At 39.0% G+C, this 15,231-nt stretch overlaps 1 protein-coding gene across 1 annotated transcript in view; it reads left to right on the top strand.

Moving 5' to 3' along the window:
• The window catches only part of EGF (epidermal growth factor), a 56,653-nt gene that overhangs the window by 1,207 nt on the left and 40,215 nt on the right, over positions 1–15,231 (top strand). The window contains exons 2-5 of the mRNA XM_083860774.1: positions 8,468–8,599; positions 11,980–12,179; positions 13,124–13,305; positions 14,607–14,837. Coding sequence (XP_083716900.1) covers positions 8,468–8,599; positions 11,980–12,179; positions 13,124–13,305; positions 14,607–14,837 — 745 coding nt within the window. The remainder of the gene's footprint in view (positions 1–8,467; positions 8,600–11,979; positions 12,180–13,123; positions 13,306–14,606; positions 14,838–15,231) is intronic.

Raw genomic sequence — 15,231 nt, 5'->3', positions numbered from 1 at the left:
GAATAGCAGATCTGGGAGAAATAGGCAACACTAACATTACTCTAATCATCTCCAGTGATTTGGAGCATGTAAAATGCAGGTTCCAATTCTTTAGAAAATGTGAGACAAAGGATGACACAACCCTTCTCCCTCCCCTGCTACCATGAGGTCCAATTTTTTCAAGAAATCCAGAGCCAATGGAGTTGTGAGCTTTGCAGCTAGGAGATGAGGAAATGCTCTGAAAGGATTCAAGCAACTCCTCATACTTGGAGTTAATGCTTTTGCCTTAGATTTCTTGGGCTTCAGAGACTCTGACTCAGTTCTTGTCATGATTCTAGTAAGGTAATACAGGTGCTTATCTGTGCTTTCTGCCAAGAAATACCCTCTCATACACAGAAAATGGAACCCTGCATGTTAAATGCTGTCACAGTGAGGGGGGAAAAGCTGGGCATTTTTTGTGTACAAATTGTAGACCTGACTGAAGGTTTGTCTGCGAGCCAAACACACCTAGAGTGCTCCTACCCTGATGCTTCAGTTCAAATGGCAAGCACACTTCTGAAATAAATCTCCACATTACCAGCTCTTATTACGTTTCCTTCACCTTGAAAAGCGCTCTCAAAGTGCACAGACTGGACTTTAGGCAAATTAAACTAAAGACTGTCTCTGTAGGGATCATCTTCCCTCTCTGCTGTTGGTGGCTGCTTGGGACAAGCCTAGACCTGGTTCCCTGCAAGTTCAGGCTGAAATACATGCAGTGTGTGTGCCAAATCCTTAGAAACTGTTGCTCTTCACACAGCCTTTCCTATAGACCCATACCATTTGCTAGCACGTATTTTGCTTCCATGAGCTGATTAGGATGTTCGTTAGTAATGGCGTCTGCTTTACTGGGTTGCTCAATTAAGAGCTCGTGTATAATGGGAGAATCCTACTGAGATGAAGGGAATTGCTTGGGTATTGTTTAACGAGCCAAAAACCCACTCTAAATATTAAAATGCAGAAGGCTGCAATGGCTCTTTTTTTCCCAGTGGACATATTTTGCATCTTGATGCATATTGCTCTTCCATTAATGAAGACATAATCTGGCCTGTATTAAGTCTTTTCTGTTGAAAATTAGCTGCTGTGTGAATGGAGGACTCTAGATAAAGCACTGAAACAGGCTGGCCAGTAGCTCAGCAAACTCTCCAAGAAATAGCAGCAGAGGAAATCTGCATAAGGGCTGGCATTACTGTGACATACTCTGAGCAATTCCACATGACATAGAATAAGTGAAAAATGAGATGTATTAAGGTAATTTTTCAGTTACAGACCACTGGATTCCAGGGGATTAAGCAAAGGTGAAAGTCTGACATGGAATGTAAGACTGAAGGATGTAAGGGATGCTTTGGCGTAAAGGATTTCCCTTTCTCTTTCCTCTGTGTACTGGAGACACAAATGGTGTTCTGACCAGAAGTGATATTCTAGTTCAGTAATTATGTGAGACAGAGGCTGCAGTGGAAGCAAGTGGCAGGAAGCTGGAGGCAGGCTTTGAAGGTAATACTGGAGATAAAAGTGGTGAGTGGGAGATGTGATTCATACCACTGAACTGTGAACAATGACAGCAAGCTGAATCGTGGCTTGGCGACCATTCTTGGCCAGCTGTAATAGATACACCAATTGCAAAAATGTTCTTCATCATCTGAGGCTGTGGTGGCAACCTGCCAGCCATGAGGACTCCCCTGAATTGAGAAGGTGTCTGCTCTTTGTTAGTGAACTGTTACAAGTGATACTTGCCAGAATGTGTGTAGGCTTTTCCAGATCTGTTTTCCACACTGTGGCCTCAGACGAAGGTCTAGGTCATCTTCTTCTTGCATTGCTAAATAGCTCACTCCTTAATTAGTTCCTTTTATTTCTATGGATATTCAAAGATCAAAGACCTCCTCATCCTGTGGAAGTATAATGAAATCTAACCCTAAATGTCTCACATAATTTTGTACAGTTATTTTAAGAGAGAGTTTTTGAATCCTGACATGGTATGACAGGAGAGAAGGGGCCTTTCTGAGGGGCTGTTAGTCCCAGAACAGCAAGCTTTATAAGAAAGTATGGGAGAAGAGATCACAAGGTCAGAGCAAAACTAATCTGATGAATGAATGCATCAATATATTGACAAGTTATGATAGAATTGGGAGCACTTCTGCAATTTTTGACACGCCATCTTGAATTAATAGCTCATTTTAAGATGCCATGAGGACTATGGATCAGTCTCCTTTAATAACTCATCTTTTGTAGACCCCAGTGGAAACATAGAACATTTCCTTCTACCTCTGAAGAAAAATAGTCTAGCCTACAAAGGAGCTATTATTCCTACAAAGAAAAAATTTGTATAGTTGTTCCCAGGAGAGCTTTGATTGGTAACACAGTTGACAGTGTAAGCATATATGGTACACCAGAGGATGGGCCTATGCTGGCTGGCATCAGCTGCCTGTGCCCTCCTGAAACATCATGCTAACAACAGTATTTTTTATTCTCTCATGGTGCATGGATGCTTTCCCTACAGAAGACTGAAAAAGTTTTCCACATGTTTATCTGAAGATGACCCTAGAGCAGTCTCTTGCAGTATCAATTTTAGAGTAGATATTAATGCCTGTTAGTCTTGGGCTTACCCAGAAGGATTATTATCTTCTGGATACTGCAAGACTGAAGATGTACTTTGGTTTCAGGGATGACTTTAAATAATGTGTAAGTTAGAAAAATGAAAAAAGATAGTAATTTTGAAGATACCAAACAGTACTGGATAAAAAGTCTTGGAAGAAGGCAAAACAAAACTCATATTATTGAAGTTTTTGCCTTATCATGGGTTCTTAAACTCAGCACATCTCTACCAAATTCTGACATTAACAGCTCAGCCCTTTTCAGTTCTACAGGGCTAACATGCTGCACATTCCTACAGAGCTACAGCCTGCAATTGAAGGTGACAACTGCAGCTATCTAGGTCAGCTCTTTTGGCTAGATGCTTCCTTCTGTGTGTCAAGCTCTACTCTTTTCTTTCTTCCAGTTCACCTCTCTCCTGCCACAGAGATGAGGAACATTCCTTTATTATTCTTTGTTTTACATCTTTAAATTCTCCTTATTATGTAAATCCTATCTTCACTTTATTCCATACAGCCTTCTGAAGATATGCTTTTAAAATTACTTGCCTATATTCTGAAAAAAAATGAAATGCCAAAACCTTTTTAATTCTCCTTTCTTTCTTTGCAAGCATCTCATAGAGTAGCAAGAGCCAATGAAATGGGCAACTGCTCTCTACCCTTGTCGTAACAGGGATAAACCTGATAAGATGCTCCTGCTTCCCTTTGTATTTCAGAAGAGCTGCAGTTGAGGTGTGTTTTTCCTTGTTTTCAGTAGCTGTCTTCCAGCTAGCTCACTTCTTATACTGATTTGGGAAAGGAGCTTGTAAATAGTTTTACCAAATAGTAGTCTGGGATTCTTGAACATGAGGCTGAACCACAGACCAATTCACGAGAAGACTCATGTTCAGCTGGATGCAGCTGAATGTGAGCTGTAAAAACTTGGATCAAAATAGGAAGGAGGCAAATAAGTTACAAGAAAAGATGGAAATGGCATCACCCATCACATGATGCCTAATATTAAAGAGGGCTAAGGGGCAGACTCCCAAGACAGAGACTAATATTGAAAAACTCATTGATTTGCCCAGTGTAAAATAGCAGTTTAATAATTCTGTATTCTTAAAAAAACCCAAAAACCTGACTACTTTTTAGTATCTAATTTGAAATCTGATTTTAAAGGAAGCTGGATGACAGTATTTGATGATGTCTCGTGGCCTCTATCTTTGAAAGGCAAGCTAGTAATAATATGTTGGAAGTTGCATGGTCCAGGAAGTAGAGGTTTATTTTGTAGACTTTATTTCACATAGAATTTATTTCAAAGGCAGAATTTTTTTTCCATTCTAGTGAGCAAATACTTGAGGCTGGAGCCCAGGAAGGAGACAAAAAGATACTGTAGTTCCTGGGGATCTCTGGGGATCTTTTCTGCCCTTTCTCTACAAGATGTCTACAACTGTTTTCTAAATTGTATTTCAATTCTAAATTTGATTATATTTTATACTTGATAAATCATATGTTCTTGCTTACTGTCATATCTGTGACATGGTCATCTCTGGGTTGGAAGACACCAGGAGTTGTAACCCCCTCACTGTATTCATATTGTATTTCTTACCATAGTACATGAGCATTTCACAACCTCTACCCTCTTGAAAATTGTGAGTGGTCAGGTTGTATTTTAAGCCTCATTTAAAATTGGAGATAGAAGACACTGAACTGTACATCATCCATTTCATTGTGACCTGCTGATAGCTGGAGTGCCTTTTCCCATTTTTAGCTATCTTCTGTTTTTGAGCTGGATGCTTTAAACAAAACAGATATAAGCTATGGGCGGCTTTCTTTGTCACCCAGATGAAATTTCACGTTCAGCTTTGTTGAAAAGATTGTGGTCGTGGTTGGATATAGTGGATTGAATTAATCAGGAGTCCAACTCAACAGGAACTAGATTTGCATGAGGTTATTTGAGTGTATGTATCTGCACGTATACTTTATGTATATAATGTATGTATTTGGGGCCATAATGAAATTCAAGTTCTGGCTCACTGTGGTTTCTCTGTGTCCCTGCCAGGCATACTAATGCTTCAACCTTCTGCAACCAGAGCCTTTCTCAGGACTCTCAATAAAGTAGTATATTTGTATGCAAAGTCTTTGAGAGCTGCCAACATCGTGATGACATGATTCATCGTTTTTGCTGTTTCTCAAGGCATTTTTTGCATAAAGGAGTCTTTGAGAACTAAGCAGAACCTCATTCTTCCTTTCAGGGCTGGCTGTCAGGGCACTGCAGACAGCTTTTGTGTTCACTAAGCCGATTTCTTTCACAGGGTAAAGTTCCCACTGGGGGAAGTGGTTGCCAGGACACGTAAAACAGCTTCAACAGGATGCAACTCCATGCTTTCCCTTGGCACTAAAAGTGCAGATGAAGGCACTGCTAGTTACACCTGATGGATGGTTTTGTGATTGGGTTCTCCTAAACCTTAAAAACCAGCCTTTTTTTGTTTGTCTTGTTTTGGTGTTGGTGGTTTGATTGTTTTTTTGGTTGGATTTTTTTTTTTTTTCTACTTTTAACAAAGAGGAGAGGGTGTTTAGCATAGGATCCTCTTCCATTGTTAAAGCCATCAAAACCAAACATTCACAGTGCTGTGGCCTGTGTCACAGCAGCCCTGTGTGTCTTGGCTCTTCCTACTTTCCACTGGAAGGGCACTGTCCACTGGCTGGGCTGCCTGTGGCCACTGTGCCCCTGCACTTTTATTGGGCAGTTCTCCTTCCATGAGAGCCATTCTTCAGCTGAAGCCATGGCTTGCTTTTCAGTACGTGTGGGATTTGTGGGAATTTTGGTGGTGATGAAAATGCACAGGCTGATAACCCTGAAATCTTCTCTCCTGTAGCCTGATCAATCAGTATTCTCGTTCTTGGAGAGTCAGTTTTGTACACTCATATAAAGCTGGAAAATCCCCCCTGGAAATAAAGGTTCATTCTCCTTTTACTGGGGTCTGTTGCTCAGTAATCCGTGTTTGGTAAAGCATGTCTTCCCAGTCTGACCTTGACTTCAGAATATTCACTGCCTTCAGGGTTTTCCCTGGTAGCTAGTTCCCTTAGTGGTTCACCCTTCCTGTTAAAATGTGAATTTAATGTCTGAATTTGAATTCCCTGGCTTTAGTTCTCAGCTATCAGTGCTTGTTAAATTGTTCCTGAAAAAGATTATAGTGTCTTTTAGAAAATCTGCTACTTTTCTTTGTGAGGGTATTAATTTGTGGTGCTTAATCCTTCTTCCAAGCTTCTTTCTGATAATCTAAGCATTCTGAGCTCTTGAATTTTCTCATAGAAAGGCACTTTTCTTTACCTTCAAATCAGGCTTTCTATCCTTGTTTTATACACTTTCTAATTTTTCATGATCCTTTAACAACCTTTATCTGTGAAATACAAACAGCATGCCAATATAGTCTGACCACTGCCATATAGAGAAGCAATTTTTTTCCTCACAATCATTAATTTCTCCTATGTTTATTTGTGTCATGATTTCAATTTTCTCGCCCAGTAATGTGCTAAGCAGTCAGCCTTCTGTCCAGTATGAACACAAATCCTTTTCAGAGAAAGCAGTAGTTCAGATCCAACCTATATCCAATCTATATATCCAATCTATATTTTTAAAATTCTTATTTAATGTGGTCTTTATTGTGATTGAGTAATAGCTCAGCAAAGCTTCACAGTGCTTAATCAAACAACCTCTCTCTTCAGCAATCCTATATCTACACAGTTGCGTTTTTCACCCATACTTGTGATTTCCACAGAAAAATAACTTCAGGTTCATTTAGCAAGATACTACTGTGATAAAAGTATATTGGCACACATAAACTACATTATCAACACATTCCCACACCTGCTGTGGTGCTGGTGGCTGGGTCAGGTCATGGGTCCAGCTTAGTCAGTCAGTTACTTGATTTAAAAAACAGTGCATCAGTGGCAAACAGTGTTCATGTCTAACACTGACAGCAGCTGGACAAGGAGCTGAGGTCATCAAAGCCCTCCCCTTTGGGCTATCAAAGAGCCCTTTAGCTTCGGTGACATCCAGGAAATGTTTGCCAGAAGTATCTAGTTTTGGTGGTAACCTGAAGCCCACGGTGTCTGTAGCCCATTAACACACTTCTAAGCCCATCAAACCTTCCTAGAGGGGATTTGGAAGAGTTTCTCTTTTAATGTCACGGAGAACGGAATGTGCAATCCTAGTACATGTGGGAAAATATGCTCCTGAAAGCTGATTGTTTGAAGAAAATTGTGGGTTAGAATTAGAGTACTTCATGGAATTATGTTGCTGAAAATGCTTCTGCTTTACCTTAGTAATCTGTTAATTAGAAATCAATTGCATATGCTCTGATTACATTTCATATATTATCAAATTAGTTCATCTGCTATTTGGAACACGAACTTGTGGGAAAACTCTGTAAACGATATGGAAGCTTTCCCTAGTGGGTGCAGACATATTAGGTGGCTGAAAAGCATTGACATTCTTAGTGAACACCTTTGATACTGGGACAGAAGAAAGGGTTTCTTCTACTCATTTGAACATTTCTTGCTACATATAGTTTCTTATGGCAGTTAAAGAGACTGGTTTGCAGAACCATAGGATATCAGAGATCTGGCTGCTTAAAGTTCTCTAAGTTATTGAGAAAGTTTCTTTCAAAGTCTTTTGTCAGTTGGCTAAATTGCTGTTCCTTGCAGTCAAGATGCCCTTCTTTAAACTAAGGGAATTCTCATGTAAAACACAGAGATATAGTTTTGGTTGTGAATCCGCTTCCTTTAGTGACTTATTCAAATATACCTCCTCAAAACAAAATGTGTTGATTCCTTTATTCCTACATGTGCTGAATCACATGATAAAATACAGAACAAAACCCACTGACATACACTAGAACTTGAAAGAAAAAAGCTGTTCCTTAAAACAATCATCACACAGTGGTTGAAGAAGGAAAGTATACAAGAAATATACCACCATATGGTGCTATCAGATGTCAAGTACCTTGGGAAGTTACTGTCAGATGTGTTTGCTTTTAGCAGGAACTAAAATTTATCTCAATTTTGTGGGACGATTATCCATGGCACTATGAATTTCTTTTCCCCTTAGTATAAACTACGCTCCTCAGTGGTAATCTTTCTTTTTTAAAAATAGATTCCTTTCTTTAATTAATTTCCACTTCCTCAGGCCCTGATAAAACACTATAAATCCATCAACTATCTTTCAATTCCTAAAGGTTCTAGCCTATCCTACCAGTTCAAAGCCTAGTTTCTAATTAATTTGTTCAGTGCCTTGGTTTGGGCTTGTTTCTGTTAGAATACAGAAGGAATTTTTTGTGTTCTGTAAGTCTGTTTGAGATTTGACTCAAACAAAAGTGAGCTCAATGTTGAACTTAGTGCTGTGACAGTCTGTTTTCTGCTTTGCTGTTTTCCAAAATCTGTTATTTTGTTGGCAAAATTATTACTGTTGAAAAGGGGATAAAGATAGAAGGAAGCAGCTGTGAGTAGCATTTGCATAGCAAATAATAACACAAATCAAGACAAGTCTGTTCCTTGTGTTCGAGCAATTAGAGACCAGTGTCCAGACACCAGGGAGAAGGGTAATTTCTCTTGACAGTAAAAAAAAACCCAACCCAAATAAAAACCCAACACCCTCCAAAATCACTGTGACTGTGACAATGATAAATTAACAAGCCCTTCCCTGCCAAATAATTCCAATGCATGAAGGAATACAGCCATCCTCATTTCACTTTTAAATGATGAGGTATTAATTTTTGTGACCATTTATTATTAGATAAGTATGTCAAAGGTATTCTTTTTCCTTGTTCTTTGCTGATTTTGCTAGCTGAATTTTCCTGTTATTTTTCAAATACCTATTTCAGATATTGATGAGTGCCTTGAAGGTAATTTGGGAACCTGCGGCCAAACCTGTATCAATATTCCAGGGTCGTACATCTGCTCCTGTTTGCCCGGCTACTCCTTGGGTATGGACAAGAGGTCTTGCTATGTGAATGGTAAGGACATTTTCTTTTTTGATAACTGGAAAAGGGCTTTAGAGATTCAGTTAGCATTCCTTTTCAAAGTGAACCATGCCTGCTGGTCCCTACTGGTCAGTGACTAGGGTTCTCTGGTTTGCTGACAAAAAAACTGCCTCTGCTACTGTGTGGGTAAGTGGCAAGGCCAAAAGTGGATGGCACAGAAGAATGATGGTGAAGAGTGTAAACTATAGTGTTGGAAAGATGAATGAACAGATGGAAACAAACAACTAAACTTAACAATTACTTCCTGTTTGCCTTCTCTGCCAGTTTAAAACTGTAAACTCTCTTAACCCATCCTTACTTCCAAGAAGACATGGCAGTACACAGGATTCTGCTACCTTAGCTGCTTTCAGTCTGTTGGTCTTTCCAGTGTGTTTAGGTTCTAGGCACAGTGCTGGAAAATTAGAAGTAGGAAGCCCATATTTTTGGTTTCCTCCATTGGCAGTTAACACATAAATGCTACTGTGAGTTATTCCTCTCCCTTCCTCTATTCTGAGTGTATAAAGGGATTTTTAAATGTGGGGGATGCATTTAAATTTAAAAGATTTTACCTCTTTTAAGAGGAAAATATTTGCAGTTATAACCTTTGATTAACCCTTGTTTTGTCCTCAACTGATGCTACCCAGGGAAAAAAAGAGTTGGATTTTATTGATTGCCTTAACTCTATATTGCATCTAGAGTATGAGGTAGGAGTGCTCTGAAATTAATCTCTTACCTCTCCACTTTGACTTCTTGAATGCCTGGCTTTGGTTTCTGTCTGGGATACACCATAGCTCCCTTCTGACCCAGAGCCTCAAGTTTTCTATTTTTTGGCTAGTATTTATCTGGAACTATCTTGCTCATGCAGAGATGGGATGTGACAAAGGCACATTTCTGACCCAAGAAGTGGGAGCTGTACTTGAGTCCCTATGTGTGTAGATTTTGGGACCTTGAACAGAGCCAAAAGTATTCTGTAGAGCTCCCAAACTATCACCAACACAATTATTTTTGTCCAGGCCCTAGAATCATCATAATTATCTGCAACATGTAACTCACAAAGACCCAAACTAGATTTTTTGTGGTCCTGCTTAAACATCCCTAGTTCCTTTGCAAGCTCTCCAGCTCTGAACTGAAAACAAGTGTGTTGCTTTCCAGTGATATTTGTGCACAAGTATCTTTCAAAGAACAATCTTCCCTTCATATTGGAGTACTTCAACTTTTTTAATGTGTTATTACTAACATTTATATTTACAGCAGAAAGTGACATATAGAGCTACTGTGATTGGTAAGGAATTGTTAAGTCAGGTCCCCCCACCCTTCTCTGAGGGTTACACCAGGTGAAATACCCTAATGTTTTAAAGACAAGAAGATCTTTGAGGCAGATATGGTTTACCTGGTAATTATACCCCTGATAAAACTGAGTCCTAAATCTGACTGATGCCTCTGCATAAAAGATAGATTTGTTTAGTTCTTGTTCCATTTAGAGCCCTCATTTACAGGCACCTTGTAGGGAACTCAGAGAGTGGAAAGGACAAAACCAAAGTGTATAAATATTCTTTGTCAACTAATTGGCAAAAATGCAGGCAGTAGCTGTAAAATCCCTTAGATAAATCTGCCTGTCTACTCTTCAGTGTTAATTTACCATTTACATGAAGCAGGTCTTCATTGTTTAAATATGAGCAGCAGAAAAAAGGAGTAATTAAAATCCTGTAAGCAGCCGTTATAATTAGGTGATAGCTTTACAATTTGAGATACAAAGCATTCTGCTAATATAGAAACAGTGTGCTGACCATCTTCCTTGTGAACAAGACAAAATTACATCTTAAGTGCTCATCAGAACTTTCTTCACTTGGAGAAATCAAAATTTATCTCTTTCCTCTACTTTGAAAGGAGAATTAAACAACCTTGCAACCTATGAAGGTGAAGCATCTGTCTAAATTTTGTAGAAGTAATTTTTTTTGAGTTTAAAGCCCTGGGTTTCATGTTAATTGTAAAGATGTTTAGTTAAAAAAAGATGTGAACCTTGTCAATAACCAGTTTAATTTTCGAAAGTATATGTGTAAGAAAACTGGTGGTAGTGCACCTTTGATGGCATCCATTCCCAATAAATGGAGAATTGCTTCTTCATTGTGGAATAATTCAAGAATGGATTACACAGGCTTGAAAGCTGTCATTCTGTTGGATCTATATCAATAATTTCATTTCAAAGTCAGTTGGTTTGAGGACTACTTGTATACCAGGATCTGTTGTTTCAGGCAACCATGTAATAAAATTCTAATATTACTAACACAGTGGGATTTATGTTTTGTGTGGTTTTATAGTAATAAATTGAAGAATAGACTCGATGCCCACAAATATGTATGTAAATATAAACATACCAAAAAGAAAACAACAAACCCATGTTTATTTTCAAAATTAAAGTTAAAATGTGTTGGTTACATAAGAACTGCTTTCCTATACATACTTGACAGACAGCCTAAATGAAAACACTTGTGGTTTAGAAATGGTTCCTTGAGAAATCTTAATTATAGTTAAGGTTCCTTGTGCAATCTTAATTGTGCTCTACAGTGATACCCTAAAAATAGTGAAGAGGATTTGATAAAACTGGATCAGCCCCAATCATTATGCCATATTAATTATACTTCCATACTTGTCACCTGGTTTTAACATTGCATCAGGGCTATTGGGACCATCCTAGCTGCTCATCGCTTTCAGCCTTAATTAGTTTTCTGGAGTTTGGGGCATAATTGGAACACTCTTCATTTTAACATATTTTACGTTAAGTTACTGTTATACTCTTTCCCTTTGCTCATTACAAATAGAGTTTTCGTATGGAAGAAGTTGTTGCTTTTGAGCTGTCGGAGTTTTAAGTACAGGTCTTTTGTTTTCATTCAGCCTTCTGCAGTGCAAGAAACCTCCCCAGTCTCCAATTTCTTCCTTTGCCCTGTCTTGGGATCTTCAATTTCCCTTTATGGAAAGTTAAAGGTAGACTCCAGGCTACCTCTCTGTGATAAATTCTTGCTATAGTACAATAGTTTGAAGTAATCTTCAACTTGGAGGCACATCCATGGCAAACTTCTTCCAGCCTCAGTTGGCAAGCATGCAGCTGTTGTTCTGACCTCTGACTGGGCTGTAGGATTTGGGATAAGTGGTAACAACCACTGTAGTTTCAGTTTCCTAACTCAGACTTTTGCCATAATTTTCAGCATTTGTACATTACTGGTTCTTTGTGATACACCTAGAAAGTTGTTATTAAGAAATGAGACAGCTAAATCTTGAACTTTCTCTTTGACTAGTATGCTACTGGTGAGAATTTAATGCAGCAAAAATGCAATGATTATCCACTAATTGGTCCCATTTTGTTTTGTCCACACCAGACCCAGCACCATTCCTGCTTTTTAGCCATGGAAACGCCATCTTTAGAATTGACACTGAAGGGACAAATCACGAAAGATTGGTTGCTGATACTGGTCCATCAACACTTATGGATTTTCATTATATAGAAGAGAAAGTGTATTGGGTAGACTCTGAAAGGCGACTGCTTCAAAGAATTCATCTAAATGGCACAAAACAAGAGGTAAAGTAATCAGTTCTTTGGAATTCTCCTAGTTAATGGGTGTAAACCCCTCCATGGAAACCACCTGCTCCTTTACTGTTCATCAGCTAGTACTTTACTTTTGCTGATCATCAGTACAGGCTGTTTTACTGGCATTCACATTCAGTACATACAGTATTTTCTGTGGATCAGGTGAAGGCAAATTGAAAATGAAGGAGTTGAAGTTCAGACAAACTAAAGCTTTGTAGACATTAATGCTTCCATCAGTTACAGATTATTCCTTGGCATTACAACTTTGTCTTCAAGATTACTGTAACACAGGCTGACACAAATGCTATGAGAAAAATGTGCTTGAATTACTACTCATTTTTTCTCAAACCTTGTCTTGGTTTCTAGGGTTGCATAAATGGTCTTAGTACTTTAGTCTTTGTTCAGAAAAAAACTGTGCATTTCATTGCATCTGGCTGTTTAAGAAGGGCAAAACAGGCTGTTGTGGCTGAACTTTATCACTGTGAGAGTGTTCTTTTGTTGGAGAGAGATTTCCAGAATCATTTACCTATGTGAAGTTTTCACTCATGTATTTTCACTGATTTTAAAGGATCGGGATCCAGCAACAGTGTGTTAGGAGACTTCCATCTGTAACAGTACAGGCTTGGGTGCTTCACAGTGTGCCAAATGCAAAAAGCTGTAGCTAAATATTAATCCAGTGTATTTCTTGTGCAGAACGGTTTCTCCTTTTGCTGGGAGTCACTCAGTGCAGAGCAGGTATGTGTGAGTACGAAAACCAAATGAAAGTGATGAAAGAAAAAGAAAGAGAAGTAGCTACAGGTCTGAAAAAAAGATGAAGCAGTCAAAGGAATGAACTGAAAGGTTTCAGTTGGGTATTCTATTTCCTGTAATGAAAGCTGGTTTTAGACTAGTCATTAGGATTCCACTTGTCAACTCTTTTTTTTTCTTGTTTACAGAGACTATGTTACATAGACAAAGGCGTCTCAGGGTTTGCTATTGATTGGATAAATCAAGACATTCTTTGGGCCAACAGACAGAAAGGAACCATAGAAGCAACAGACATGAATGGGAAGAAACGCCGAGTTCTTCGAAGAGCTGTTGGTCGTCCCACGAGGATTACCATTGACGCTGAACAAAGGTAATTTTTAAGGGGTTTGTAATTTCATTGAAATGGATTCCAAATATATAAAGTACTATGATTGTGGTTTCATGGAATAATAGAAATGGGTTAGAAGAGGCCATAAAGGTCATCTAGTTCCAACCCACTCACCATGGGCAGGGACAGCTTCCACCAGACCAGGTTGCATAAAGTTCCATCTGACCTGCCTTGACCATTTCCAGGGTTGGGACATCTGCAACTTCTTTGGGCAACCTATTCCACCTCCACAGTAAAGAATTCCTTCCTAATATCCAATCTCAATCTACCCTCTTTTAGCAAAGTTTCTGGGTAGGAAAGAAGTATTGGAGAAACAAAGGGAATCGTGGCTGCAAATGCTGGGTGTCACTTGTGCTCCAGACCCAGCACATTTAAAATATAAATTGGTATGTTTTTTGAAAAAAAAGTCTAAACTGATAGTTTGCTGCTGTTTTCCTTGTTTCTTTATCAGTCTCTCTTAATATCAGTTCTGGATACACTGTTGCTTCTTAGCATCACTAGTAGTTTAGCCTTCATAGAGCTGTTCCTTTCAGCTTCAAGTAATTTACGTTGAGAACCATGCTCACATGAGAGGCCTCATGGGTCCTCAAGTGTTACCAGTATGAATAATCACAGTGCTCCCTCCATGCTAATTTCCCCTTGCACTAAAACCTCTTCCATTAAAGTTGGAAAAAAAAAAAAAAAAAGCCTGAGCAGAACAGAAATTGAAATGCTTCTGTTTTGTTTAGCAAGAGCATGTCTTTGTTGCCAGTCTTGATTTGCATTAAAGCTGCTGAGCAGTGTGTGCAACTATTTCAATATTAAGGCTCATGTGTCCTTTCCTAACACATTTCTACATAAGCCAATCTTCTGATGATAGTAGCATTGCTAATACTCTTTGGAATCTTGCCATCTTAGCAGGATTTAGGGCCTGGACATCAGACCTGCCTTTCCTCAAATTTGCAGGAGCTCCCCATGTGTTCAAGAAGTTATTCCAGTTTCCTTACTGACTGCACAGCTGAACAAAGCAGAGAGACAGACAATAGTGCTTTGTGGTTAAGCTGGGCTGATTCCTGCTTCACCTACTTGAGGGAAATTGCTACTACCCCTAGCAATACTAGTTTCTAGTGTTCCTGGCAGTACTAGTTGCTCTAATACCATACTGAGAAATTTTGCATACAGGAGCAACTAAATAACTAAATAAAGAGTGTGTAGCTGTGATGTGATCTTGAAAATGTAGGGTTGGTTTGTTGTGGGGTGTTTTGTTTTGTTTTGCTTTGTAAACATGCCTGTCTTGCCTGCAGGCTGTTATTTTTGTCTTCAGATGGTACAATTTCCAGCATACACCGAGTGTCCCTCAGTGGAAATGACATGAAAAATATTTTAAAAACCACAGAAAAAATAAAGGCCATCTCACTAGATCTGATTGACACAAGGCTCTACTGGATCCAACATGACCTCGGAAAAGAGATTTCCCGTATTGGATCATGTGGCTATGATGGTGGAGCTGTTCGTTTTCTCAGAAATTCTGTCCGGTGAGTTCCCCTCAGCTTGTCAGAAATGAAATATTCATTTCAGGGATGCAGTTAAGCTCTCTTCCTCATTCTCCCTTTTGTTGGATCAGTTCACAACATGAGTATAAAGTATAGTGCAAATGGCCAATAACTGCAAATATAACATTAATGGTAGGAAAATGGAAAAATGTCACTGTTGTAAGGACAATACTGCCACTCAGCACTCTCCATCTTCCAAGCTTTTAGCAAATGATAACTAATTAATCCTTAGAAATCCTCTCTGAGTGTTTATTAGAGGCCTTTTTTCTGCAGATAGAGGAGCCAAAAGGAGAGATTAAATGATTTATCCAAGGTCACAGTGGGTGAGCTCAGGTGTCTGAGCTGTGCTTGGGGGACTGAACTCCATCCTCATCTA

This window comes from Zosterops lateralis (genome assembly GCF_965231275.1).
Source record: "Zosterops lateralis genome assembly, chromosome: 5".
In the NCBI taxonomy this organism is placed as follows: domain Eukaryota; kingdom Metazoa; phylum Chordata; class Aves; order Passeriformes; family Zosteropidae; genus Zosterops; species Zosterops lateralis.
The sequence above is the reverse complement of the archived record's forward strand: the minus strand, read 5'-3'. Positions and strand labels throughout refer to the sequence as shown.